At 39.5% G+C, this 26,353-nt stretch overlaps 1 protein-coding gene across 1 annotated transcript in view; it reads left to right on the top strand.

Annotated features, from left to right (window-relative positions):
• Positions 1-839: 839 nt before the first annotated feature.
• The window catches only part of si:ch211-267e7.3 (ADAMTS-like protein 2), a 41,508-nt gene continuing 15,994 nt past the window's right edge, over positions 840-26,353 (top strand). The window contains exons 1-6 of the mRNA XM_022674170.2: positions 840-945; positions 12,407-12,543; positions 17,942-18,017; positions 20,314-20,416; positions 21,895-22,040; positions 25,020-25,143. Coding sequence (XP_022529891.2) covers positions 877-945; positions 12,407-12,543; positions 17,942-18,017; positions 20,314-20,416; positions 21,895-22,040; positions 25,020-25,143 — 655 coding nt within the window. The 5' untranslated portion in view covers positions 840-876. The remainder of the gene's footprint in view (positions 946-12,406; positions 12,544-17,941; positions 18,018-20,313; positions 20,417-21,894; positions 22,041-25,019; positions 25,144-26,353) is intronic.

Below are 26,353 nucleotides of genomic sequence, written 5' to 3'. Positions count from 1 at the left end.
CTGAAGGGAGTAGTTAACAGCATGGTAAGATATTTTCAGTTTCTTCGGAATATCTTGCGTTGCATAGCTTTCCTTTTTTAACACAACAAAAGACTGACGAGTCTCTAAAGAACATTTTTTCTTTCTGGCCATTTTGAGCTGGTTTGCAAACTTGTTGATGTTTCAGAAACTAAACTAGAATATCATTCTCCCTTTTATTCTTCCTTAAGAGTATAACATTTTCAGATTTTTACAATTTGAAAAGGGTTTTCTAGCAATTAATTAGCCTTTTTTAACATTCTTAATTTGGATTTGCAGCATACCAACAGCATATTTTGCATATAGTAATGATAATCTGCAAAATAGTAATAATTGCATAATGGATAAAATTGTTTGTGAATTGCAAGTGATCCCAAATGCTTGCCTTGCGGCCTCCCGTAGCTCTCCTATTGGTTGTTGACATTGTTCACGTTACTGTTTGCATGAGCCAAGTCTCAGGACATACGATAATATTAATGAAATTAATATTACACTGACACTTTCTCCTGACACTTTTTTATGACAGTGAAATCGCTTGAAAACCGTTTGGTGTAAAGTCGGCATAATAAATGTGTTTAAGAGTCAGTTGAGAATCAGTTATAAAGTAGTGAAGAGGTAGAGTTAGAGGTATACAGTGAATAGTGAATATTTGAGCAATGTTCGAATCCAGATTATGGCAAGAACTACTCAAGTCACTCTCAACCCAGCAGCGTTTGATCTCTCAGACGTCTATCAACCAGCACGCCCCGCCCATCGCCCCGCCCACTCTCCGCCCCGCCTCCCCGCGGTCCTGCAGGTTGGTGGGTCCTCCCTCCGCCGGGGTCGCGCGGCATTAGAGCTGCAGCAGCTGTCTGAGCCATGCAGCACTGCTTCACTCACACACTGCTGCTCAGCGCGTGCGTGCTACACACAGCGGCCAGCGGCAAGGTAAGACCCCCACACACACACACTCACTCACTCACACACAGCCGCGCGCTCACTGCACTCCCTGCATTCACTACAGTGGAAAGAGCTGAGCAGACACTGCAGCTGCAGAGACAGTGCCCTGTCCCTATTCCTTTACTTACTCTCTCTCTTTCTCTGTTTTACTCTCTCTCTCTCTTCTTCTCTCTCTCTCCTTTTCTCCCTCTCTTGCTCTCTCCCTGCAGATCAAAGCCCAGCTGGAGTCTTTTTGTCTCAGTGGAAGTTGTTAGGGAGCTCAGGCTCTGAGACTAATGAGGCTAAAGCGAGCAGGGCTGAGCACTGAATCACTGCACGAGGAACCAACCTAAACTAACGTCTATACAAACGTTTGAAGTAGCATTCCCAAAACGAAGAATTTAAGAACACTGATTTATATATGTATGAGCTGTAACAGTGGTTTTCATGTTGACTTACAAGTCTGTCACATCAATTGTTTTGGGAACATATATAAAGTATTACAGAGCCAGAATTGAGTAAAATTACAAATGCTCTGTCAAAAAAGTGACTTTTAGCAGGGCTGGGCAGTGAATCACTGCACGAGGAACCAACCTAAACAAACGTCTATACAAACGTTTGTAGTAGCGTTCCCAAAACGAAGAATTTAAGAACACTGATATAACTGATTTATATATTTATGAGCTGTAACGGTGGTTTTCATTTTGACTTACAAGTCTGTCACATCAAATGTTTTGGGAACGTTTCCCTCACATATATAAAGTATTAGAGACCCAGACTTGAGTAAAAGTAACTGTTACAAGTGCTGTTTTAAAAAAGTGACTTTGAGTAGAAGTTGAAGTGTTCTTTAAGCTCCATACTTAAGTGGAAGTACTAAAGTATTTTTGCAATTAACTATTTTAAGTAGTACTGAAGTATTAAAAGTAAAAGTACAAAAAAAAGTACGGTGTAATGTAGTTATTACAAAAAGCAATGGAAAGGTTAGCAGCGAGGTCTTGTAAGATCTTATAAGATCAGCTTTATCTCTTGATTCACTCAATGATGAGGAGCTTCATCAAATCTGGTGATGGTGCAGAGCATCTATTGCTCTGACTTTAGTGATAATGTGGGTTTGGAATGATTCCTAACATTTTTATAATTGTTCGACTAGTAACTATGCAGTACATAAACAATGTATCAGAGTAAAAGTATTAAACTTATCTAAATTATGTAGTGAAGTAAAAGTGATAAGTAAAAATAAATAAAAATGAAAAATACTCCAATAGATACAGATATAGCATTTAGTACTTAAGTACTGTACTGAAGTAAAAAAAAAAAATACTCCAGTAGATGCAGATACAGCATTTTAGTACTTAAGTACAGTAGTAAAGTAAAACTAATACTCAAGTAGATACAGATACAGCATTTTGGTACTCTAGTAGATACAGCATTTTAGTACCTAAGTACAGTGGTGAAGTCTTTGACATTAGCTCAAATGAAAAATAATGAGAATAGTATAGGAAGTTATTCAGAAGTTTGTTAAAGGCTCCAGGATGTCTAGACTGCAACATTACTGATATAAAATTATACGAACATTATGAAAATGTGTGAGGTAGAAGCGGCTTGCATCACAATCAACGTCAGTTAGAACATTCCTCGCACAACATTTATTACATTTTTTGTTATATAAATTTTTGCTTTCAAACATTTTGGAAATGTTACTTTAAACAGAGATGGGTATATAATGCCATAAGTTATTTAACTTTTTAAAGGGCTCCAGGAGAGTTAGTCTGCAACATAACAAAATCAGTCATTTTTGTGATGTCAGAAAAACAAAAACGTGTACATGTGTTTATTTGTGATGTCATGAATACATACAAATTAATTCATCTTAATGTAGTAAAGCCACTCCGCTGAAGTACAGCTTTATACAGAAGTTTCAGTTTAGTTCTCCAGCACTGAGGCTGGAGCAGTGTTAGCATTTGCCGCTAACCGCGCTAAGGGCTAGCTTTTTTGCCATTTAGAGGTGAGTGTTATTGGCCTGTAGCCTGCTGCTAACCCCGGCTAGCACTGCTGAAGCAGCATTAGCTGCTAACCAAGCTAACTGCGCTAGCTTTTTTACTGTTCAGAGGCGAGTATATCAGACTGTACCGGAACACTCAGGGTTCATCAGTTTAGCGCTGTTGGGCAGCATTTACTAGCACTAACCGCAGTTAGTCGCTAATGCTAATGCTCCACCCAGCCTTTGTGGAAATCTGTAAATCTAAGCTTACTGTTAATAAACGGAAGTGCTTCACTCACCCAAATAAACAGTTTTCAGGAGAGAATCTGTGCAAGTTAACATTCACTTGTTTGACTTGTGACTTGTTTTTTTGTTTTTTTTTAAGAATTAATATTTAGTTTTTCTTAGCTTAGGTTTACTTAATTTAGTTACCCACCACTACCCAGCGGCGAGACCTACTGAATTAGAAGCAAAACATGGCGACACCCCTGTCCCTCACTAGTGTCGCATAATGCGCCTAAAATACAGTGCGCCCTGTAGTGTTAAAAATACTGTATTTGGCCAATTTCTAACCTTCTATATTTATAACATTACATAAAAGTCTTTTTTTTGTTATGATAAAAAAACAAAAGCAATGAAAAATTTTCAACTGCAGATCAGTTTGAAGTCCCTATAATTATGACACCACCAAAAATGCTGTTTCCTAATGATGATGATGAATAAGATAATCATAACGATAAATGCATTTACGGGCCTAGTTTTTGTGATGTCACACAGACAACAGCATTCAAATATATATTCACCTTCAGCCCATATAGAAATTAAAAAAATTCAATGATCAGTTTGGTTTTCAAGTCAAGTCAAGTAGTTTTATGGTCAAAACCAATCATATGTACAGGACACAGAATTGAAATTACGTTACTCTCCTTCCCAAAAGTTACAGCAATTATAGAAAAAAAGATTATAAATATAAAAGACTGGAAGACAATATATATACAATAAAACAAGGACACAGATAGACGTACGTGAGACAAAAGACACAAGACAATAGTGCAATAGTGATGGGGAATAACAGTACAAGTATAAACAGAACCCATATAACAGTAGTGCATATATAGTGGTATAATAGCTTATGGCTGGTAAAGTGAATGAGTGCACACAGTTCTTAGAAGTTCAGGAGGAATTTAAGTGGGTATGGCAGTGCAGGTATTGTGATGTCATAAAGAAAAAAGCAGTTACATATGTTTATCTGTGGCAGTTTAATCTAGTGATTTGTGATAATGTTAAAAGGGGAGTATGCTAGTTCTTTCTGTTCTCTAGATTGAGGTATATTGGTATAGGATTTGGTAACCAATCAAAACAGTGGTCATTTACTTATATGAATATTAAAGGTGCTTATTGTTAAGTCTGTTAAATGATGGAGACACGTAGGTTACAGGTTGTCACATAGAAATGTAAAAGTGATGCCTGTTTTTGGTTTATAGATTCGTACTGATAAGATAGGGGTCCTTTAAGAAAGCTCCAGTTTATGGATGCCTCCTTCTTGTCTCTTTTTTTTTTTCTAAACTGCCATAGTTTAGTGGACTCCATTGGGGGCTGGGGTTGGAGAGGGGGGGTGGAGGGGGTGGTCTTTGAGGCCCTGAGGTTAAGAGGCTGGTGGTGCATTAGAAAGTATCTGCCGAGAAGGCTTTTGTCTATTTCACATCTAAACATCCAAAGGGGATTCGGACACAAAACATATGGGCATGCAAACTCTTGTTTGGACAAGCTTAAGGTCCCTGCTTAAGGTGGGGGGTGGGGGTGAGTGGCTCTCTCAGAGTTATTTGAGCTTTGTGGAGTGGGTCTGCAGAGCATTATGCTCTTTATAACCCCTCCTGTACACCTTCTGACTGTCAGTGTTTCCCTGCTTACTCCTGAACTCATATAGAAGCTCAGTAGAGTGTAAATGGTAAACAGAAGTAACGCGACTCGCTCATGTAAATACAGAACCCCAACCAAAGGTTACTTTATGTTTAAAGTCCCATTCAGGAGCTGACCTATGGCCACCTCAGTGGTAGTTCTGAGTTTTCACATAGTATAGTATATTTGTGGAGGATTTCTATTGGTCCATTCATCAAGAAATCTGGAAACAATGTAACAATAACTGTCAGATTGAAACTACAGATGGAAATTTAATGAAGGAATTGAATGAAATGTTGCCTGACACATGACATAGCAGTAGGGGTGGGACAAATTATGAATATTTTGATATATTGTATCATTTTTGCTCGTTATGTGGCATCAAATATCAATATTTTTATTTAAACATACTCTAAACCCTCTAAAACTTGCCCCACAATTTTACTAAAGTTTCTGCTTCATTACTCCATATGGTGGCGCTATAATTAAATGAACAAAGTAAACCTGTGGGGAATAATGTTGGTTGTTAAATTCTGACACCAATAAATCCGTAATTCCTGGTATTTGATTATTTACGAGCATTTTATTCTCTTCAGTAACACATGATTTTTGATTGTTATCGTGGGCAAAGTTACCATCTGGATAAAATTGTTATGTGAGATGCCCTGTGACTCTTACCCCACTTCAGCAGTTAAGAAAAAGATAACAAATAAAATTGCAGGTGGTTGGTGGGTTTTTGTCATTTGGCTGCTGTGGGGTTCCCAGAAAGTTGCTAAGTCATTATTGTTCAGTAACTAGGTGGTTGTTGTAGTGTTACACAAGATATTGGCCATTCAGTTTGAAGTGGCTTATGTTGTATTCCATGTGGTTGCTATGTAATTTTGAAGCAACATCAAAAAGTTAAAATTGTCTTCTTCACTATATAGACAAAATTATTGGGACATGTGCTCATTCATGTTTTTGGACCCCACAGAACACTGGTATAGTGAGTGTTGTGCTCGTGCAAGTGGATCAGATACAGCAGTGCTGCTGGAGTTTTTAAACACCTCAATGTCATGGCTGGACTGAGAATAGTCCAACTATAGCATTATCTGAGCAGTGTCATTTTGGCTCATCCTGTTGGTGACTTCTTGTTGGTGGCGTCTTGTGAACAGAGGAACTGTGTTCTCTGGAATGATGGAGCTCTGTCAAATACTTTTACATGGGATGTGCTGGGGAGTTGGGAATGAGGTTCTATTGACCTCCAACAACCATCCTTTTAACTCTTTAACACCCTTTATTTTGGGAAGAAGCAATGAATGAGCAGGCTGAGTTTTAGGTTGAGGTTGTGAAGTTGAGGGTAAAAGGTGGAGGTTGAGGCTGAGTTTTAGGTTAAGGGTGAGTTGTAAGTTGAGGTTGTGAAGTTGAGGCAGAATTTTAGGTTGTGATTTTAAAGTTGAGGCTGAGTTTGTGAGTTTGAGGCTAAGCTTTAGGTTGAGGCTATGAGGTTGAGGTTGTGAGGTTAAGTTGAGGCTTTGAGGTTGGAAAATTGAGGCTGAGTTTTAGGTTGTGGCTGGGATTAAGGATGAAAGATTAAGGCCGTATTTAGGTTAAGGTTGTGACATTGAGGCTTAGTTTGTGTTTTTAAGGTTGAGTTTTAGGTTGAGGTTGTGAGGCTGAAGTTGAGGGTATAAGGTTGAGTTTTAGGTTGAGGTTGTGAGGCTGAGGTTGAGGGTGTAAGGTTGGGTTTAGGGTTGATGTTGTGAGGCTGAGGTTGAGGGTGTAAGGTTGAGTTTTGGGTTGAGGTTGTGAGGCTGAGGTTGAGGGTGTAAGGTTGAGTTTTGGGTTGAGGTTGTGAGGGTGAGGTTGAGGTTGTGAGGTTGAGGTTGAGGGTGTAAGGTTGAGGTTGTGAGATTGAGGCTGAGGGTGTGAGGTTGAGTTTTGGGTTGAGGTTGTGAGGCTGAGGTTGAGGGTGTAAGGTTGAGTTTTGGGTTGAGGTTGTGAGGGTGAGGTTGAGGTTGTGAGGTTGAGGGTGTAAGGTTGAGGTTGTGAGGTTGAGGCTGAGGGTATGAGGTTGAGTTTTGGGTTGAGGTTGTGAGGCTGATGTTGAGGGTGTAAGGTTGAGTTTTGGGTTGAGGTTGTGAGGCTGATGTTGAGGGTGTAAGGTTGAGTTTTGGGTTGAGGTTGTGAGGTTGAGGCTGAGGGTGTAAGTTTGAGTTTTGGGTCGAGGTTGTGAGGTTGAGGGTGTAAGGTTTAGTTTTGGATTGAGGTTGTGAGTGTAAGTTTGAGGTTGTGAGGTTGAGGTTGTGAGGTGGAGGCTGAGGGTGTGTGTGATGCTGCGCCTGGCTGTTGTTAAAGTGGACTGACGCAGGCTGCAGGGCGGAGTGATTATCCTGCTGTCTAGACAACAGGAGTCGGTGTAATTTGCCTGCAGCCGCCGGCCCTTTCATCTGCCCGGGCCGTTTGGGGCCTCCAGCCGCCCCTGTCTCCACTTTCCTTCCTTAGTTCTCTCTCTCTTTCTCTCTCTCTTGCTTACTCGTACTCCCTCTCTCACACTCACAGATTCTCTCTCCCTCTTCTCTTATGGCTCCAGCTTACTAACTGTCTTTAATCTCTCTCTCACTCTCTCTCACTCTCATTCATTCTTCTTTATGTTTCTGTCTGTTACAAACTGAGTTTTTATCCAAATGTTCTTCAAAAATGTTTTGCAGTGGTATGGGAGTATTGGGCAGTTGAGCATAGTATAGGAAGTATAGTAAGAAAAGTTTAGTATTAGGAGTGTAATATAGGATAGTGTGGGGAGTATAGGTTAGTTTTCTAAACTTTCCTGAAGCACCTGAAGGTTGTTCTCTTTACCTGCTTCTTCCAGCACATCTCTATGGTGTTAAGGTGGTCTCTGAGCTGTGCCTCTATATGGCTCCCTAGTGTTTGTGAGAGACCTCCAGTCCCCTGCGCTGAGCTCTGAGAGAGAGGTGTTGTTTTGAAACCCACTGATTGGGTTTACATTACAGCCGTCCTGCGTCGCATTTATCCACCCGGGTCGCATTCATCGCCACAAGCTGCAGCACTACTGAATTCAATGCTCACAGATCCGTCTTCCCTTCTATATTTGGACTGTGCTCCCTGATCTGCATTAGTGTTCCAGGATGGATTAAAGGGGCACTAGGGCCACTCTGGTGGGTCTAGTGTCAAATTATCATTGTACAGTAGAATAATTTACCAACTGAGTCCATTCTACCTGCCAGATTTGAAGGGTTTTAGAGGATTTTCCAGAACAAACAGCTTGTTTAAGATCATCTCAATCAGACTTTGTTTTTGGATCATTGTCCTGCTGCAGAACCCAAGTAAACCTGAGCTTGAGGTCACAAGCAGGTGGCTGGATATTCTCCTTTAGGACTGTCTGGAAAATAGTTTAATTTATGGTTCCTTCTATTACAGCAAGTTTTCCAGGCCCTGAAGCAGCAAAACAGCCCCAGACCATCACACTACCACCACCATGTTTTACGTTCAGGATGATGTTCTTTTTCTAAAATAATTACGTGTTAGTTTTACGCCAGATTTTACAGGACTTTACAGGATTTTACACATCTTCCTAAAAGTTACGCTATGTCTCTTAAGTCTAAAGAATATTTACCCAAAGTCCTGGGGATAATCAAGGTGTTTGTTGGCAACTGTAAAAAAACCCCTAAATGTTCTTTTTTGATCAGCAGTGGTTTTTGCCATGGATCTCTCCGACGGAGACCATTTTTGCACAGTCTCTTTCTTATTATTAAATCACTAACACTGTTCTTAATTGTGGTGGGTGTGGCCTTTAGGTGTTTTAATCATATTTTTCACAGGCTTTAGAATCCACAACCACACATAAACAAACTGGGAGGAGCTCACATATAGCACTTGGCACACATCTACAGTATGGATTTAGCGCTGATGTTACTAAATATATCTAAAATATATTAGTTTTTTAAACATTATGCTCTAAATGTCCAAATGTTTGTGGACACCTCTTTTAGTGAATGCATTCACCTACTTTAAGTTGCACCCATTGCTAGCACAATAGCATATGGCATTGTGCCTACGACCGCAGCACAGCAGTGCCAATATTACACTTTATAGCACGATCCTTGAGTGTATTATTGCAATTATACTACAGTTCCATTATCGGTTTATTAAAAGATTTTGAGTTAAACACTTAAAATGGTTCAAATAGTTCCATTGCTGCTCTGTTTGTAGCTGCGCTGTTTGGCTTGTAAGTGCTGCATTGTTGCTAGGTTACCTTAATGTGGTGGAGTAATACACATATTTAGGTTACAGTGCATTACCGGCTGATAATGGCACTCATAAAATGTCTTTCAGTCAATCAGATTCATAATTAAAATTATATATGAGATATAAAAAGCTGGCCAATGTTTCCCAGGAGCTCTGGAGCTAGTTAACCTTTAATAAACACACGAGGTGGTTAATTTTGGGTGCTGTGTTTTATCCCTTTATAGAAAAGGTTAATGGTTATTTCTGTGGTGTAAAGACAGCAGTGTAGATCAACAGCAAATGGAAATCCAGATCATATTCTTATTATGAATCCAGTATCCGCTCTGACTGGAAACCCAGAACTGCACAGTCTTTGAGCTTTGCATGTATTAAAGCTTCTGTCTGATCAGTTTTTCCTCTAAGACTTTAATGAATAGCATTATATGGGAAAGGATCAGCGCTTTTCTGAGATGTCTCACACATATGAGCTTTGACTGTTGTTTGTGGATGCCCTTCAGAGGCACGCTCGGAGTTCCTTTCTGACTGAAGATTCTCCAGAATCGTAAACTCTCTCGTTAGTGGAGCGCTCTGGAGCCAAAAGCTTCTGCCAGCTGCTGCTGCATCTTACAATAAGGCCCACTGTGGTGGGTTTATTATACAGTAAACATGCAGTTTCTTTAACTTTCCTTTCTCAGGACCAGCTGAAGGGTGGAAAAGAACAATGTTGGAATTTTAATCATATTTTTCACAGGCTTTAGAATCCACAAGCACGTACAAACAAATTTGGAGGAGCTCACATATAGCACATAGTGCACATCTACAGTCTGGATTCAGTGCTGACTTCGCTAAACATATCTTAAATATATTAGTTCCTTAAACAAGATTGAAGGCAGTACAAGGAGTAGTGAAGTAGAGTAAGGTATATTGAGGTAGAGATAGGTGGAGCAAGGTTGGTTGTGGTAAAGCAAGGAGAGAAGCAGAGTGAGGTAAAGGGAGGTAGAGTGAGGTAGAACATGGTAGAGTATGATAGAGGGAGAGTGAGGTATAGTGTGGTAGATTGTGGTAGAGCAAGGTAGAACATGGTTAGGTATGATAGAGGGAGAGTGAGGAAGAGCAAGGCAAAGTTATGTAGAGATGGGTTGAGCGAGGTAGAGTGTGGTAGAGCTAGGAGAAAAGCAGAGTGAGGTAAAGCGAGGTAATGTGAGGTAGAGCAATGTAGAGTGAAGTAGAGATAGGTGGAGCAAGATAGAGTGTGGTAGAGCAAGGAGAGAAGCAGAGTGAGGTAAAGGGAGGTAGAGTGAGGTAGAACATGGTAGAGTATGATAGAGGGAGAGTGAGGTATAGTTAGGTAGATTGTGGTAGAGCAAGGTAGAACATGGTTAGGTATGATAGAGGGAGAGTGTGGAAGAGCATGCTGTAGTGAGGTAGAGATAGGTTAAGCAAGGTAGAGTGTGGTAGAGCTAGGAGAGAAGCAGAGTGAGGTAAAGCGAGGTAATGTGAGGTAGAGCAATGTAGAGTGAAGTAGAGATAGGTGAAGTGAGTGTGGTAGAGCTAGAAGAGAAGCAAAGTGAGGTAGAACAAGGTAAAACATGGTTAAGTATGATTGAGGGACAGTAAGGAAGAGAAAGCTTGAGCGAGGTAGAGTGTGGTAGAGCCAGGAGAGAAGCAGAGTGAGGTAAAGCGAGGTAGAGATAGGTGGAGTAAGATAGAGTGTGGTAGAGCAAAGAGAGAAGCAGAGTGATGTAAAGCGAGGTAGAGCATAGTTAAGTATGATGGAGAGAAAGTGAGGTAGAGTAAGGTGTATTGAGTTAGAGATAGATGGAGCAGTGTAGAGTGTGGTAGAGCTAGAAAAGAAGAAGAGTGAGGTAAAAAAGGTAGAGCATAGTTAAGTATGATAGAGAGAAAGTGAGAGAGTAAAGTGTATTGAGGTAGAGCTAGGTGGAGCGAGGTAGAGTGTGGTAGAACAAGGTAAAACATATGATTAGGTATGATTGAGGGAGAGTGAGGTAGAGTAAGGTACAATGAGGTAGAGATAGGTGGAACGAGGTAGAGTGTGGTAGAGCCAGGAAAGAAGCAGAGTGAGGTAAAGCAAGGTAGGGTGAGGTAAAACATGGTTAAGTATGATCGAGAGAGAGTGAGGTCGAGTAAGGTATAATGAGGTAGAGATAGGTGGAGCAAGGTAGAGTGTGGTAGAGCAAGGAGAGAGGCAGAGTGAGGTAAAGCGAGGTAGAGCGTGGTAGAGTATGATAACGTGAGAGTGAGGTAGAGAAACCTGTATTGAGGTAGAGATAGATGGAGCAGCGTAAAATGCGGTAGAGCTAGGAGAGAAGCAGAATGAGGTAAAGCGAGGTAGAGCATAGTTAAGTATGATAGAGAGAAAGTGAGGTAGAGTGAGGTGTATTGAGGTAGAGATAGGTGGAGCGAGGTAGAGTGTGGTAGAGCTAGGAGAGAAGCAGAGTGAGGTAAAGGGAGGTAGAGTGAGGTAGAACATGTGATTAGGTATGATTGAGGGAGAGTGAGGTAGAGTAAGGTATAATGAGGTAGAGAAAGGTGGAGCGAGGTAGAGTGTGGTAGAGCTAGGAGAGACGCAGAGTGAGGTAAAGCAAGGTAGGATAAGGTAGAACATGGTTAAGTATGATCGAGAGAAAGTGAGGTAGAGTAAGGTATAATGAGGTAGAGATAGGTGGAGTGAGGTAGAGTGTGGTAGAGCTAGGAGAGATGCAGAGTGAGGTAAAGTGAGGGGGAGCGAGAGAGTGAGAAATGTAAATTAAGGTAGAGCAAAGGAGAATGAGGTGCAGCAAGGTAGAATGTAGTGGAGTATAGTAAAGAGAGAGTGAGGTAGATTAAGGTAAAGTGAGGTAGAGTGAGGTTTTGTGTTGTAGAGTGAGGAATACAGTGAATGCTCACACCAAACCACACCTTATCCTGAGGAAAATTAGTGCAGCCAAGCCAAGTTCTTAAAAAAAACGTATTTTTTTCACGTTCCATGTTGATATCAAGCTTTTCAACAGTATTTTCGTTCAATATTTTTTTTCATCCATTTCGTACATTGCTTTGTATATCCAATACTTTTGGATGGGATGAGTTTGGAAATTGGGGATGAAATGGGGAGGTAATCATCAGTTGCCAAATCATCAGCTGAATGCAATCAAATCCTTACAGCAACGCTCCACAATGTAGTAGAAAGACTTTGCTGGACAGTAGAGACAGTTACTCCATCAACAGCAGGATAAACTCATTTTAATAGTTTAGATTTCAGGAGAAACTAAGAATAAGCAGGTGTCCCGATGCTCTTGTTCATACAGTGTAATGTCAGTGTGTTGTGATCTGTGCAGCAGTGAAGCAATGTGTCTCTGCCTTCGTCAGGACAGCAGTGAGCGGAGGTCGGAGCTCCAGCCGGATGAAGTAGCCCAGTGGTGGGGCGAATGGAGCAGCTGGAGCACCTGCAGCTGGACCTGCGGAGGAGGGGTCCGCTCCCAGGAGCGCCACTGCCTGCAGCAGAGGTAGACCACCAGCAGCACCAACAGCATCACTTAAAGCACCAGCAACACTGAGAAAACCCTAATGCTAATGGACCCAAAAACCAAGTGTAGCTGAGTCTGAACCCGACACTAGCCCGGCTAAAATCCCCACTGTAACCCGGCCTTATTCAGTCTGACCCTTATTCTAACCTGGCTAAGTTCAGTCTAAAACCGTCATTAGCCCGAATAATTTAGTCTTAACCTGACTCTAGCCCGACTTAATTCAGTCTGAACCCGACTCTAGCCCAACTAAAATCCAGAATGTGGCCCGAATAAATTCAGTCTTAACTTTACTCTAACCTGACTAAATTCAGTCTGAATTCAATTCTAGTCCAACTCAAATCCCCAATGCGGCTCAACTAAACTCAGTCTGAACCCGACACTAGCCTGACTAAATTCTCAACTGTGGCCTGAATAAATTCAGTCTGAACCTGACTTTAACCTGACTAAAATCCTCGCTCTGGCCTGACTAAATTCTCCACTGTAGCCCAACAAAATTCAGTCAGACCTGAACCCGACTGTAGCGCAGCTAAATTCAGTCCGTATTAAATTCTAGCCCAATTAAAATCCCTAATGTGGCTGACTACATTCAGTCTGAACCCGACTCCAGACTAACTATAATCCAGGCTGTGGCCTGACTCAATTCTGAATGATTTAAATTTCAAACTATGGCCTGTCTAAATGCAGTCTGAACCGACTCCAGCCCAACTAAAATTCAGAATGTGGCCCGAATAAATTCAGTCTGAACTTGACTCTAACCTGACTGAATTCAGTCTGAATTCAATTTTAGTCCAACTAAAGTCTCCAATGTGGCTCAACTAAAGTCAGTCTGAACCCGACACTAGCCTGACAAAATTTTCAACTGTGGCCCAACAAAATTCATTCAGACCTGAACCTGACTGTAGCCCAGGTAAATTCAGACTGAACTCTAGCCCAACTAGATTAAGTCTGAACTCGACTCTAGTCCACCTAAAATACAGAATGTGCCCAGTTTAAACCTGACTCTAGCCTGACTACAATCCAGGCTGTGGCCCAACTCAATTTTGAATGAACTTGACTCTAGCCTGACTAAATTCAGTCCGAATTAAGTTCCCAACTATAACCAGACTAAATTTGACCTGAACTGGACTGTAGTTGGTCTATGTCTGTATAAACCCGACCAGCAAATATTTTAGGGATGATTTCTGAACCCTGTGTAAATTTTTGGTTTCTATCTAGTTTGGACACATACCTCAGTCTACCCCCAGCCCCCCAATCCACCCCTTCAGACTCGACTCGCTAATTAGTGGAGAAAGGCCTGATGGGTCGCTCTCCCGTGTCCGAGTGCCGTCGGGCTGACCCGGCTCTGAACCCACCTCACCCTGGGTAGCGTCACTCACCATCAGCTTGTAGGTTTAAAATGCATTTCATGTGGGATTATATGGCTCTAAATACTCAATGCTTGTGCAGAGAGACCTCCGCCCCTTCTAGCACTTTACCAACTCCATTAACATCCTCAGTTTTCCTTACTGGTTCATTCTGTGTTTCTCCTCCCAATCTGTGTCCAATTTGCTGGCCCGCGAGCTCGTTAACGTGAAGGAAGAAGGAAAGTGACAGTTAGGAAAATTACATTAGCCCAAGTTTCCTGATGAAAATTACTCTCAGGAACACACAGCCCTGTGTTTTAACCAAATGCTCAGCTTAAAGTGGTGAATGATTATAGACGATTAGGGCCTCAGTCTTCCATTCACTATATGAACACAAGTGTTGGGCCATCCGCTCATTAATTGGTTCTTCTAAAATCAAGGATAAAAAAAAAAAAAGTATGTATCTTGCTTTTTTTGATGTAGCAGTCTCTACTGTAGAGTTTAGTGAAAAAATTATGTACAGTGGTATGAAAAAGTTTGGGCACCCCCGATCATTTTTATGATTTTCCTTTGCAATCATTGGTTGTTTGGATCAGCAATTTTAGTTAAATATATCTTATAGCAGTTGAACACAGTGATATTTGAGAAGTTAAATGAAGTTTATAGGATTTACAGAAAGTGTGCAATAATTCTTTAAACAAATTAGGCAGGTGCATACATTTCGGGACATTGTCTTGTTGAAGTATCCAGCCCTGGCACAACTTCAACTTTCTCACTGATTCTTCAACATTGTTCTCAAGAATCTGCTGATATTGACTGAAATCCATGAGAGCCTTAACTTTAACAAGATTCCCAGTACCTGCACTGATCACACAGCCCCACAGCATGATGAACCACCACCAGATTTTACTGCGGGGAGCAGTAAAGTGTTTGTGTTGGAATACGTGTGCTCAGAAAAGGCATCTTTTCCATTAATTACTCTCCCATACAGCCTCTCCTCGAGAAAAGTGCGCTGAATAATGAATAGAGAACAATGCACAGTGACTCCATTTACAGCAAGATGATGTTGTAGGTCTTGTTGTAGGACTGTTCTCACCATCCTTCTCCTCTGATTATCTGAGATTTTTCTTGTTCTGCCACTTCAGGTCTTAACTAGAACTGTGTCTGTGGTTCTTCCATTTCCTCACTCTGTTCCTCACAGTGGAAACTGCAGCTAAAATCTCTGAGATTTGAGCTTTTTATATCCTTCCTCTAAACCATGATGTTGAACAATCTTTGTTTCCAGGTCATTTGAGAGATGTGTGTTTTAAGGCTCATGTGTTGTCACTCTTCAGAGAAGATGCAAAGCTTTCTCGTGATTAGATTCAAATTTATATGTAGGTCAAAGGTCAGTTAACTTACCAAACAAGATTTGTATTCCAATAATTAGTGTAAAAGGTATTCAAATTAATAAAACAACAAGGGTGCCCAAATGTATGCACCTGCCTAATTTTGTTTAAAGAATTATTGCACACTTTGTGTAAATTCTGTAAACTTTATTTCACTTCTCAAATATTACTGTGTTCTTCTGCTATATGATATATTTTACTGAAATTGCTGATCCGAACAACCAATCAATTATAAGGAAAATCATGAAAATTATCAGGGGTGCCCAAACTTTTCCATACCACAGTACATGTGAGCAATATGCTGTATTAAGTATTGCTGTATTGGCAGTGTAGGCAGGTGCAAAGCTGACTACATTTATTTTTGTGTGATAAATTGCTTGAGTTTGACCATGATAGCCCTCTTCACCACGGCAGAGAGAGAAATTCCTCATCTTTCAGCCTCCAGAAGAGGCGCTCAGGCTGACTAATGGCATGTGGAAGGATCATCAATTTACCGGTCACTGGCCCACATGACACCAGAGATTCAGGTCAGAATGACAAACATATTTATAAAATGCCTTTTAGAGCAAATGGCCAGCCGGGCCAGGAAGATTCCTCTGCAGATAAGGGCTTATGTTGAGCTAGGCCAGCTGGCCCCCATTAGCACTCCCCTGTGTGTGTGTGTGTGTGTGTGTGTGTGTTGGGGGGGGGGGGGGGGTGAGGAGGAGACACATCTGGAGTGGGCTGGAAGGGGCGGAGCAGGATAGCTGTGAAAAAGCCTGGGAAAGTTCCACATCTGTAGGCCAGGTAGGCTTTTCATGAGAGAGGTGTGTGTGTGTGTGTGTGTGTGTGTAATCCAAGGCGATGAAGGACGGCATGTGCTGCCAAACATCAGCGCTAACAAAGAGGTTAAGGATGTCAGAGAGTGTCAGCGTTCAGTTTGTGGACTGATCGATTGGCCTTTATAGATAAAGCAATTAAAACACCAAAATGTAGCAAATACCATTAAATATTATCTTCATCATCATGCTCAGTTATGCTAGATTCTACATATAGGACACTTTGTACTTCTATAATTACAGACTGTAGTCCTGTATCTGTTTCTCTGCATACATAAGGATATTATTATCCTTCTTTCAACGTGTTCTTCAAAGGTCAAGACCACCACTGGACCATTGGAGTGCTGCTGGAGTTTTTAAACACCTCAGTGTAACTGCTAAACTGAGAATAGTCCACCAACAGCATCCTGTGAGCAGTTGTCTTGTGGGCAGAGTCCTGTGGGCAGCTGTGACTGCAGATGAAGAAAGAGATGAATAGATCAAAACTGTGCAGCAACAGATTCAGAGCTTCTGTCTCTGACTTTACTTTATCTAGAAGGTGGAGCAGCTGTAGGTAGGAGTGTGTAATAGAGTGGAGGAGAGTGAGTGAACAACACAGTGTTTAAAAACTCCAGCAGCACTGCTGTATCTGATCCAATCATACCGCCACTAGACTCTCTAGACCAGGGGTGTCCAAACTACGGCCCGAGGTATTTTAGAAATAGAATGAAAGTTGGCCCGCTGTTAAACAGGTTTTTACAATGTGAGATTCAAAGTTTGAACGCTAGGTGTCAGAAACGGAACAAAGAGTCTAAAAGCGGAGAGGGTGCGCATTTCTAGTGCAGAAAAACAGGGCAAAAAAGTTCTAAAAGCGGAGAGAGTGCGCATTTCTAGCGCAGAAAAACGGCCCAAAGAGTCTAAAAGCGGAGAGAGTGCGCATTTCTAGCGCAGAAAAACGGCCCAAAGAGTCTAAAAGCGGAGAGGGTGCGCATTTCTAGCGCAGAAAAACGGGCCAAAGAGTCTAAAAGCGGAGAGGGTGTGCATTTCTAGCGCAGAAAAACGGGCCAAAGAGTCTAAAAGCGGAGAGGGTGTGCATTTCTAGTGCAGAAAAACGGGCCAAAGAGTCTAAAAGCGGAGAGAGTGCGCATTTCTAGCGCAGAAAAACGGGCCAAAGAGTCTAAAAGTTGCCTTAATTAAGGAGTTTAATATTAAGAGACATCATGAAATTAAACATCATTTTGAAAAATCTTAGTTTACACAACACTGTCAAAGATAAAGATAGTAAATCAAGTAAAATGGTGTGTAAATTGGCCCCAACAAAAAAAGTTTGGACAACCTTGCTCTAGACCACATAAACATGAACATTTTATCAATTATTGTGATAAGCAATATAATGTTGCTTTAAAAAACCATGCAGATGTATAATAATTATTTAATAGCATAATAATGCAGTTACACGTTTTCTTTAAACAGCAATGCATTTATGATGGACCTACATGGTGTCAGCTAAAGGGGTAAAAATCCCACAGTATTGAGCTGTGTAGCAGTGAAGGAACTGTGTTCTATGGCATGATGGAGCTCCATCCAATACTTTTGGTTTGGAAGAGTTGGTGAGTTGATAAGGGATAAGGTAGGGTGAAGATCACCCATCTGACATCCTGACCTCACTAACAATGTTGTTACTCCAACAAAAGCACTCATACAGTTGTTACTCATACAGTTACTCCAACAAAAGCAGGATACACTCTTTAACATTTTTAATTTCAAAAGAAACAATGAATAAGCAGATGTCCCATCACTTTTGTCTGTAAATAACTGTATAATAATGTAAAGTTAAATCTTGTTCTAGGCTAACCACCACGCAAAACATCAACAGCTCCTTCTGCATAGGATCTCCCAAGCAATATCAGCTCTGCACCAACCAGGTAGGACACAGTCCTTAATACATGATGTTTTAGATCTCCCAAGTGGAGTCTTTCCTAGAGCTGGGCAATATGGCGAGATTTTATTGTATTGTAACTAGGGCTGGGTATCGTTTTTAAAAATTTCAATACTGATACGTTACTTTAAATTCGATATCGATACCCAAACAAAAACTTTTTTTTCGATATCTTTTTTTATAAATTGTAACCAAATATATTATTCACATGTATTTATTTAATAGCCTGCAGGAGTATTTTCATTCTCATACTGTCATCATGAGAGGCTCCATCTTTCTGGATCTTGTTTGAATAAAAACAAGGAGCGGGTTTTTGGTGCTTTCTTAAGAAAAAAAACAGTGAGAGAGTGTGAGGGATTGAGAGACAGTGCAAGTGAGTGAGAGACAGCGCGAGTGAGTGAGAGACAGCGCGAGTGAGTGAGAGACAGCGTGAGTGAGGGGAAAAAGCAGCATGAGTGAGGGAAAAGGCAGCATGAGTGAGTGAGAGACAGCGTGAGTGAGAGACAGCACTCAAGTCCAAGTCTAAAGTCAGTGCAGTGTTTTCCTGGAAAATCTTACAGCACTCACAGCGCTTCCCTCTGCTGAAAACTTTTATGGAGATGCGGATTTCATTTTCCAGCAGGAAAAAGCCAAAAGTACCAATTGGCTTTGTTCAATATTAAAATTTTGCAGACACACTTTTTTTTTTTTTTTTTTTTTTTTGGCTGTAAGCCAAAATCAACAACAATAATGTAATAAAATATAATATAGTATAATATAATATAATCTAATATAATAATAGATCACTCTGTGTAATACATCTATATAATAGTTCTGGGCGGTATGATCAAAAATGCATATCATGGTATTTTTCAAGATTTAAATTAAGGCTTTGATTAGTATTTGATTAGTATTTGTCCCACAAAATTACACAATATATGAAGAAGTCAGACTTTATTATCGGAAAAACAGCTAAAGAATGTAAACAATAGACTTCAAAAATAGATACACTAACAAATTTAACTGTTTACAAGATTAAAAATATTAATAAATAGTTCCATGAACACTATAAACAAGCCTAAAATACTCAGCGTTTAAGTATTCAAAGATATATTTCTCCAAAGTTATATTGCACAAGTTAGATACAAGTTTAATATAAATGTACTATATGTTGTTCCTGAAGTCATTATAAGCATTATTTACAGTATTTAAATCGGCCACAATTCCCTTCTTTCTCCGGTTAACAAATACATTCAAATCATCATTCACGCTACAGTGTTAATATGTTTAAAAAGGCTGTAGTTACTGCTCTATTTTACTGGAATAAAAAACACTCATACAGTGAGAAACAGCAACAGGAGCTGTTCTGATTTCTCTTCAGGATGGAGATAGACCAGCGATTGACTCTCTTCTTTGATGGTGTTGTTTCTGCACGGCGCTCCGCAGCGCCTCTAGTGGTATGGCGGTATGAGAGAAACACATACCGGTTCAAGTTCCACCTGCGGTATACCGAATGAACCGGTATACCGCCCAGCATTAATACTATATAATATGAGTTTAACATTTTGAACTTAATTACTGAAATAAAGTAACTTTTTAATTATATTCTAATTTGAGATGCACCTGTTTTGTCCCATGCCTATTGGCAGGGGCGCAACCACATACTGCTTGTGGCGTTAGCAAACATGCGTTTTAAAATCGTCAGGGGGGTTGTGGGGGATTGGTGATGGGGATGAGTTTTAAAATCGTCAGCGGGGGGGGGGATGCGTTTTAAATTCGTAAGTGAGGGTGATGTGGATGCGTTTTAAAATTGTCTTGGGGGGGGAGGGGGTTGGGGGGGTGGTTGCAGGGGTCGGTGTGTTGGGTGGTGTGTTGAGATGCGTTTTTAAATAGTCAGGGTCCTGTCATTACTTTCCCACCACGCACCGCAAATTTAGTTGGGGCTTTGATTTGGTGCCCCCTCTAGTGCAGCGCCCCTATGTGTCGCATAGGCTGCATCCCCCCTTTTTGTGCCACTGCCTATTGGCAACTAGTGACTAGTCATTTAGTCTATGCAGCCCATAGTCACAATATAATGTGTACGATGCGTTATAGCACACCTCTATTGCCCAGCTCCAGTCTTTCTGTGTGTAATGAAATGATAAGCAGGAATAAGGTAAATGGTGTAAGCATGGCTGCAGTGGAATATTCGGGCTGAGCCAGCTGGCGTGCTTCAGCATTCTCACACATGTTAGTTAAAGGCTGTAATATCTGCTGCCCGATCTCTGAGCTGCCTCTTTATTGATGTGTGGATCTGTGCCTAGCCGTGCCCCAACAGCCGAATCAGCTTCAAACAGCACCAGTGTTCCCAGTTCAACGCCAAAGCCTTCAGCAGGAAACATTACGAGTGGGTTCCCCTCTACCCAGGTAATAAATCTCTTTTTTTTCTCTCTTTTTTCAACCTGGATTCTCTCCTCCTCCTTTCTTCACTCTTGTTTTTCCCTCCCCTGACCCTTTCCCTGTTTTATTCTGATATTAAACACTCAGGACTCAGAACTGATCTTTAATGGATTACAGTGATGTTCAAATAATTAGTTGCCTGAGCAATGCTATTTCAGTCATAAATTTACTTCAGTAGTGCTATACTATTCATGAATTTAATACAGTAGTGCTAATCTAATCATGATTTTACTACAGCATTGCTATTTTACTTGTGAATTTCTTGAACAGTGCTTTTCCAGTCATACATTTACTTCAGTAGTTCTATTCTACTCATAAATTTACCTCAACAGTGCTGTTCCACTTATACATTTACTTTAATAGTTCTATACTAATCATGAATTTACCACAGTAGTGCAAATCTCATTACAAATTTACCTCAGTAGTGCTATTCTTATCATGAAGTTACCTAAACAGTTCTATTCCAGTCATAAATTTACTTCAGTAGGGCTAATCCAATCATGAATTTACCTCAACAGTGCTGTCCCGGTTATACATTTACTTCAGTAGTGCTATACTAATCATAATTTAACTACAATAGTGCTAATTTTATAGTAAACGTATCTCAGTAGTGCTATTCCAGTAATTTTCTTTACTATTGCTATAATAATCATGAATTAACTACAGTAGTTCTAATCTTATCATTCATTCACCTCAGTAGCGCTATTCCAGTCATGGATTTACTTCTGTATTGCTACTTTAATCACAAATGTTCTTCAGTAGTGCTATTCTAGTCATAAATGTACTTCAGTAGTGCTATTGTAATTATTACTATATCTTAATGAGGCTGTTCCAATTAAAAAATGCTTCTGTAGTTATAATTTAATCATGAATTTACCTCAGTAGTGCCACTCTAATCATAAATTTAGTTCAGTAATGATATTTTAGTCATATGCTTACCTCAGTTGTGCTATTCTAACCATAATTTTACTTCAGAAGAGCTATACTAATCATGAATTTACTTCAGCAGTGCTATCCTTATCATAAATTTACTTCAGCAGAGCTATTTTAATAATAGATGTATCTCAGTGGTGCTCCTCATGCCGAGTGTGTTCTCCTTTACCCAGGTAATAAATCTTGTCCTTTTTTTTTTTACTTTCTTTTCTCAACCTGGATGCTCTCCTCCTCCTCCTCCTTTCTTCACTCTCATTTTTCCCCTCTTCTGACCCTCTTCCCCGTTTCGCTCTGTTGCTAAACACACAGAACTTCTACTGATCTTTCATGGCTCCTGGCCAGCCGGTCCCAGTCTTATATCTGGCAGATGGGCGTTTGAGGTTATTTCCGAAAGCTGTGGCCTCTAAGGAACAAAAAGAGCCTTTCTATAACACAATGAGGAACTTCTATCTCCACTGGAGCTCTCCAAAGCCCAGAGTTTAACAGCATTAATGATGTCATGTCCTGTCCAGATGATTACATCAGCATTTCCAACAAGCCCTGCGACCTCCAGTGCACGACCACCACAGGAGAGAGGCAGCTATTGGTTCCAGCCCGTGACGGGACCTTCTGCAGGGATGGCGTCTATAAAGGGGTCTGCATCGAGGGCCACTGCCAGGTACCGCATACTGTTATTTTTCATTTGTAGACAAATCATTCATAACATCCTCATAAAAAAGCTATTTTTTTTTTAGGCAAAAAAAAATATTTTTATTTAATAATAAGACGTTAAAGGGTTAAAATATTTTATTAGAGCTCCACACATTTTTTTGGATTTATGGACCAAATTCATTATTTCAGCCTCTTTTTAACCTTCATATAGACCAAAACAAAATTAAGAATTTGGTGAAAGTTTGAATACCGAATTACCTGTTTTTTTCCCCACAGTTGTATAAATTAAATAGCTTAAATGTATTTTTGCATACATTTTTAAATTTAACATAGCACATTTTCCTTAGCAGTGCTTTTCTAATTATGAATTTACCATAGCAGTGTTGTTCTAATTATAAAATTATATCAGTAGTGCTATTCTTATTATGAATTTACCTCAGCAGTGCTGTTCTAATTATGCATTTACCTCAGCAGTCTTATTCTAATAATAAATTTACCTCAGCAGTCCTGTTCTAATTATACATTTATATGAGCAGTGCAATTCTAATTATAAATTTAGCTCAGTAGTTCTTTTCTAATCATACATTTACTTTAACAGTGCTATTCCAATCATACATTTGCCTTAACGGTGCTAATCTAATTATAAATTTACCTCAGCAGTCCTATTCTAATTATAAATTTATATGAGCAGTGATATTCTAATTATAAATTTACCTCAGCAGTTCTATTCTAATCATGCACTTACTTACTTAACAGTGCTATTTCACTCATACATTTACCTCAACGATGCTAATCTAATTATAAATTTACCACAGGCAATACTGTTCAAAATTATACCTCAGAAATGCTATTCTAATGGTAAAGTTATCTCATCAGTGCTGTTCTAATCATAAATGTACCTTCGCAGTGCTATTCTAATCATGCATATACCTCAGTGGTGCTACTGTAGTGACATGTTAGCTTCCTTTGCAGTCCATCTGTAACAAATTTACCATAGTATTGCTTTTCTTATCATAAATGTACCTCAGCAGTGCAACCTTATTGTAAATGTACCACAGTAAAGCTATTCTAATCATGCATATACCTCAGCAGTGCTATTCTAATCATACATATACGTCAGCAGTGCTATTATAATCATGAATGTAATTCATCAGTGCTATTCTAATCATGTATATACCTTTGCAGTGCTATTCTGATCATGCATATACCTCAGCAGTGCTACTATAATGACATGTTTAGCTTCCTCTGCAGTGCAGCTGTAACAAATTTACCTTTGTATTGCTTTTCTTATCATAAATGTACCTCAGCAGTGCAACCTTATTGTAAATGTACTACAGTAAAGCTATTCTAATCATGCATATACCTCAGCAGTGCTATTCTAATCATACATATACGTCAGCAGTGCTATTATAATCATGAATGTAATTCATCAGTGCTATTCTAATCATGTATATACCTTTGCAGTGCTATTCTGATCATGCATATACCTCAGCAGTGCTACTATAATGACATGTTTAGCTTCCTCTGCAGTGCAGCTGTAACAAATTTACCTTTGTATTGCTTTTCTTATCATAAATGTACCTCAGCAGTGCAACCTTATTGTAAATGTACTACAGTAAAGCTATTCTAATCATGCATATACCTCAGCAGTGCTATTCTAATCATACATATACGTCAGCAGTGCTATTATAATCATGAATGTAATTCATCAGTGCTATTCTAATCATGTATATACCTTTGCAGTGCTATTCTGATCATGCATATACCTCAGCAGTGCTACTATAATGACATGTTTAGCTTCCTCTGCAGTGCAGCTGTAACAAATTTACCTTTGTATTGCTTTTCTTATCATAAATGTACCTCAGCAGTGCAACCTTATTGTAAATGTACTACAGTAAAGCTATTCTAATCATGCATATACCTCAGCAGTGCTATTCTAATCATACATATACGTCAGCAGTGCTATTATAATCATGAATGTAATTCATCAGTGCTATTCTAATCATGTATATACCTTTGCAGTGCTATTCTGATCATGCATATACCTCAGCAGTGCTACTATAATGACATGTTTAGCTTCCTCTGCAGTGCAGCTGTAACAAATTTACCTTTGTATTGCTTTTCTTATCATAAATGTACCTCAGCAGTGCAACCTTATTGTAAATGTACCACAGTAGAGCTATTCTAATCATCCTTATACCTCGGCAGTGCTATTCTAATCATACATATACGTCAGCAGTGCTATTATAATCATGAAAGTAATTCATCAGTGCTATTCTAATCATGTATATACCTTTGCAGTGCTATTCTGATCATGCATATACCTCAGCAGTGCTACTATATTGACATGTTTAGCTTCCTCTGCAGTGCAGCTGTAACAAATTTACCTTTGTATTGCTTTTCTAATAATCAATGTACCTCAACAGTGCAACTTAATTGTACAAGTAGCAGAGTAGTGCTATTGTAATAAAAAAATTACCTCAGCAGTGCTATTCAAATCACTCTTGACTTGAAATGTACACAGAAAAAACAGTCATTTTTAAATATAAATTATTCGTTTTTTTTTGTCGCAAAGTGCAATCACGTTCTTTTTAGCAATGCTCAAAAAAATCAAATAGAAAGCTGAGCAAGTGTCCCAATACTTTTGTCCTCTTCTGAATATCATTTCAGTTAGTTTCAGTAAAGCCATCAGTCAAGCTGTGCAGCAACACAGTGTCTTTCCTCTTTAATTCAGCATCAGACTGAAGCAGGTTCCTCCTGCTAATGCTAATAAAGCAGTAATATGGTGATAACTAGCTGTTCTGTGTAAAGTTTGAGGGGATAATTGTGGCCTGAGGGCTTCAGGCAGGTAGGTCTCAGTAGTTGTTGTGTCTCAGGCTCTTGTCATTAAAGTAAAAACGGTTATTTTAGCTGTGTTTATGTGAGGAACTCTAGCTTGACTCTGAACATCTGCCTGTGCTAATGTCCCGTGTCTGGCTCCATGTAGGTGGTGGGATGTGATGGGAAATTGTACTCCAGTAAAACCGTAGACAAATGTGGCGTCTGCGGGGGAAACGGAGACTCTTGTTACCGCGTCTCAGGATCTTACCGGAAAGGGATCACACAGTTAGGTATATCTTATACTGGCATTAAGAGGTCACAAAAGAGGCTCTGTTTTCCAGCCGGTTCCACAGTTCCACTGTTCCCATGCTGCTAGATCACATTACACAATTCATACATAGCCTCTGAAGTCTCCTTGCAACGTTCTGTAATGAGATTATCTAGTTTATTCACAAAAAATAAAGTCATTTTGTTATTTTTTTAACCCTTAGAACCCTACGGACGGATTCTCCGTCCAAAATCGCACCTTGTGTTCTCAGCTTAATTACTCAGGAATCCCTCCACACATCAACATAATCCATATATGTTTAGAATGGGCAGAACTTAGTCTTTCTAAAAATAGTGATGACATGATCCCAGTGCAGTAAAGCTAAATCTACAAGAAACCCATTGAGAAAAACACCTAAAAAAGTGAGATCTCCTTCCCCAACCAATATTATTAACCTTTAGTGCTTCAAACATATTTATATGATGTTTCAAACCAAATAATATCAGTAAATAAAGACTCAAAAGTGTCCACAGAAAAAGTGTGATTTACTCAAACTAAAGCTAGGTATGGTGTGCGCACTACTTTATATAGTTTTTAATTTATTTGCACATTTTTTACTAAGTAGCTACTTTACACTAAACATTTTTACTTATTTAGACTAAAAAGTTTACATTTTTGTATATAGTTTTCTTTGTGTGTCCTGATTAAAATACTGAAAGGCATAGGCTGCTCTGAGTGTCAGGTTTTTAGTATCTACATGTATCCTAGAGGTGTGATTATTGATTATCAAGAGAAATAAATCCAATAAATGCTGCTCAAAGTATTAATAAGCCATGTAATTAACTATTATCATCAATATTCTTATGCTTTCAACTCATAAACACTCTAATCTAACCATTTTTTAAAAGATATCTTAGGTGTGAATATATTTAAAGTCTATACATTCAAAAATAAGTAAAAAAAAAACAAAATAATAATAAAAATCAGGCGCTTGGTAAAATTTTCACCAAAACATGATCAGTTCCAGGAAAATATAACAATTCTGCTTCCTTTTACATTTTAAATGTTTATATTTTTGAGCAGCCGTATGGCTTCTGGAGTAAAAGAGATCAGGGCATGTGTCTGTCTGATAAAAATTACTGTGTTATAAAACCTGAAAGAGGAACTGAAAACAAAAACAGAGAAAAAACACATCAAAACAGCCTAGAGTTCTAAGGGTTAATGTGTAATAG

Source organism: Astyanax mexicanus, chromosome 18, assembly GCF_023375975.1.
Source record: "Astyanax mexicanus isolate ESR-SI-001 chromosome 18, AstMex3_surface, whole genome shotgun sequence".
In the NCBI taxonomy this organism is placed as follows: Eukaryota; Metazoa; Chordata; class Actinopteri; order Characiformes; family Acestrorhamphidae; genus Astyanax; species Astyanax mexicanus.
This window is presented reverse-complemented; position numbering and strand designations above follow the sequence as displayed.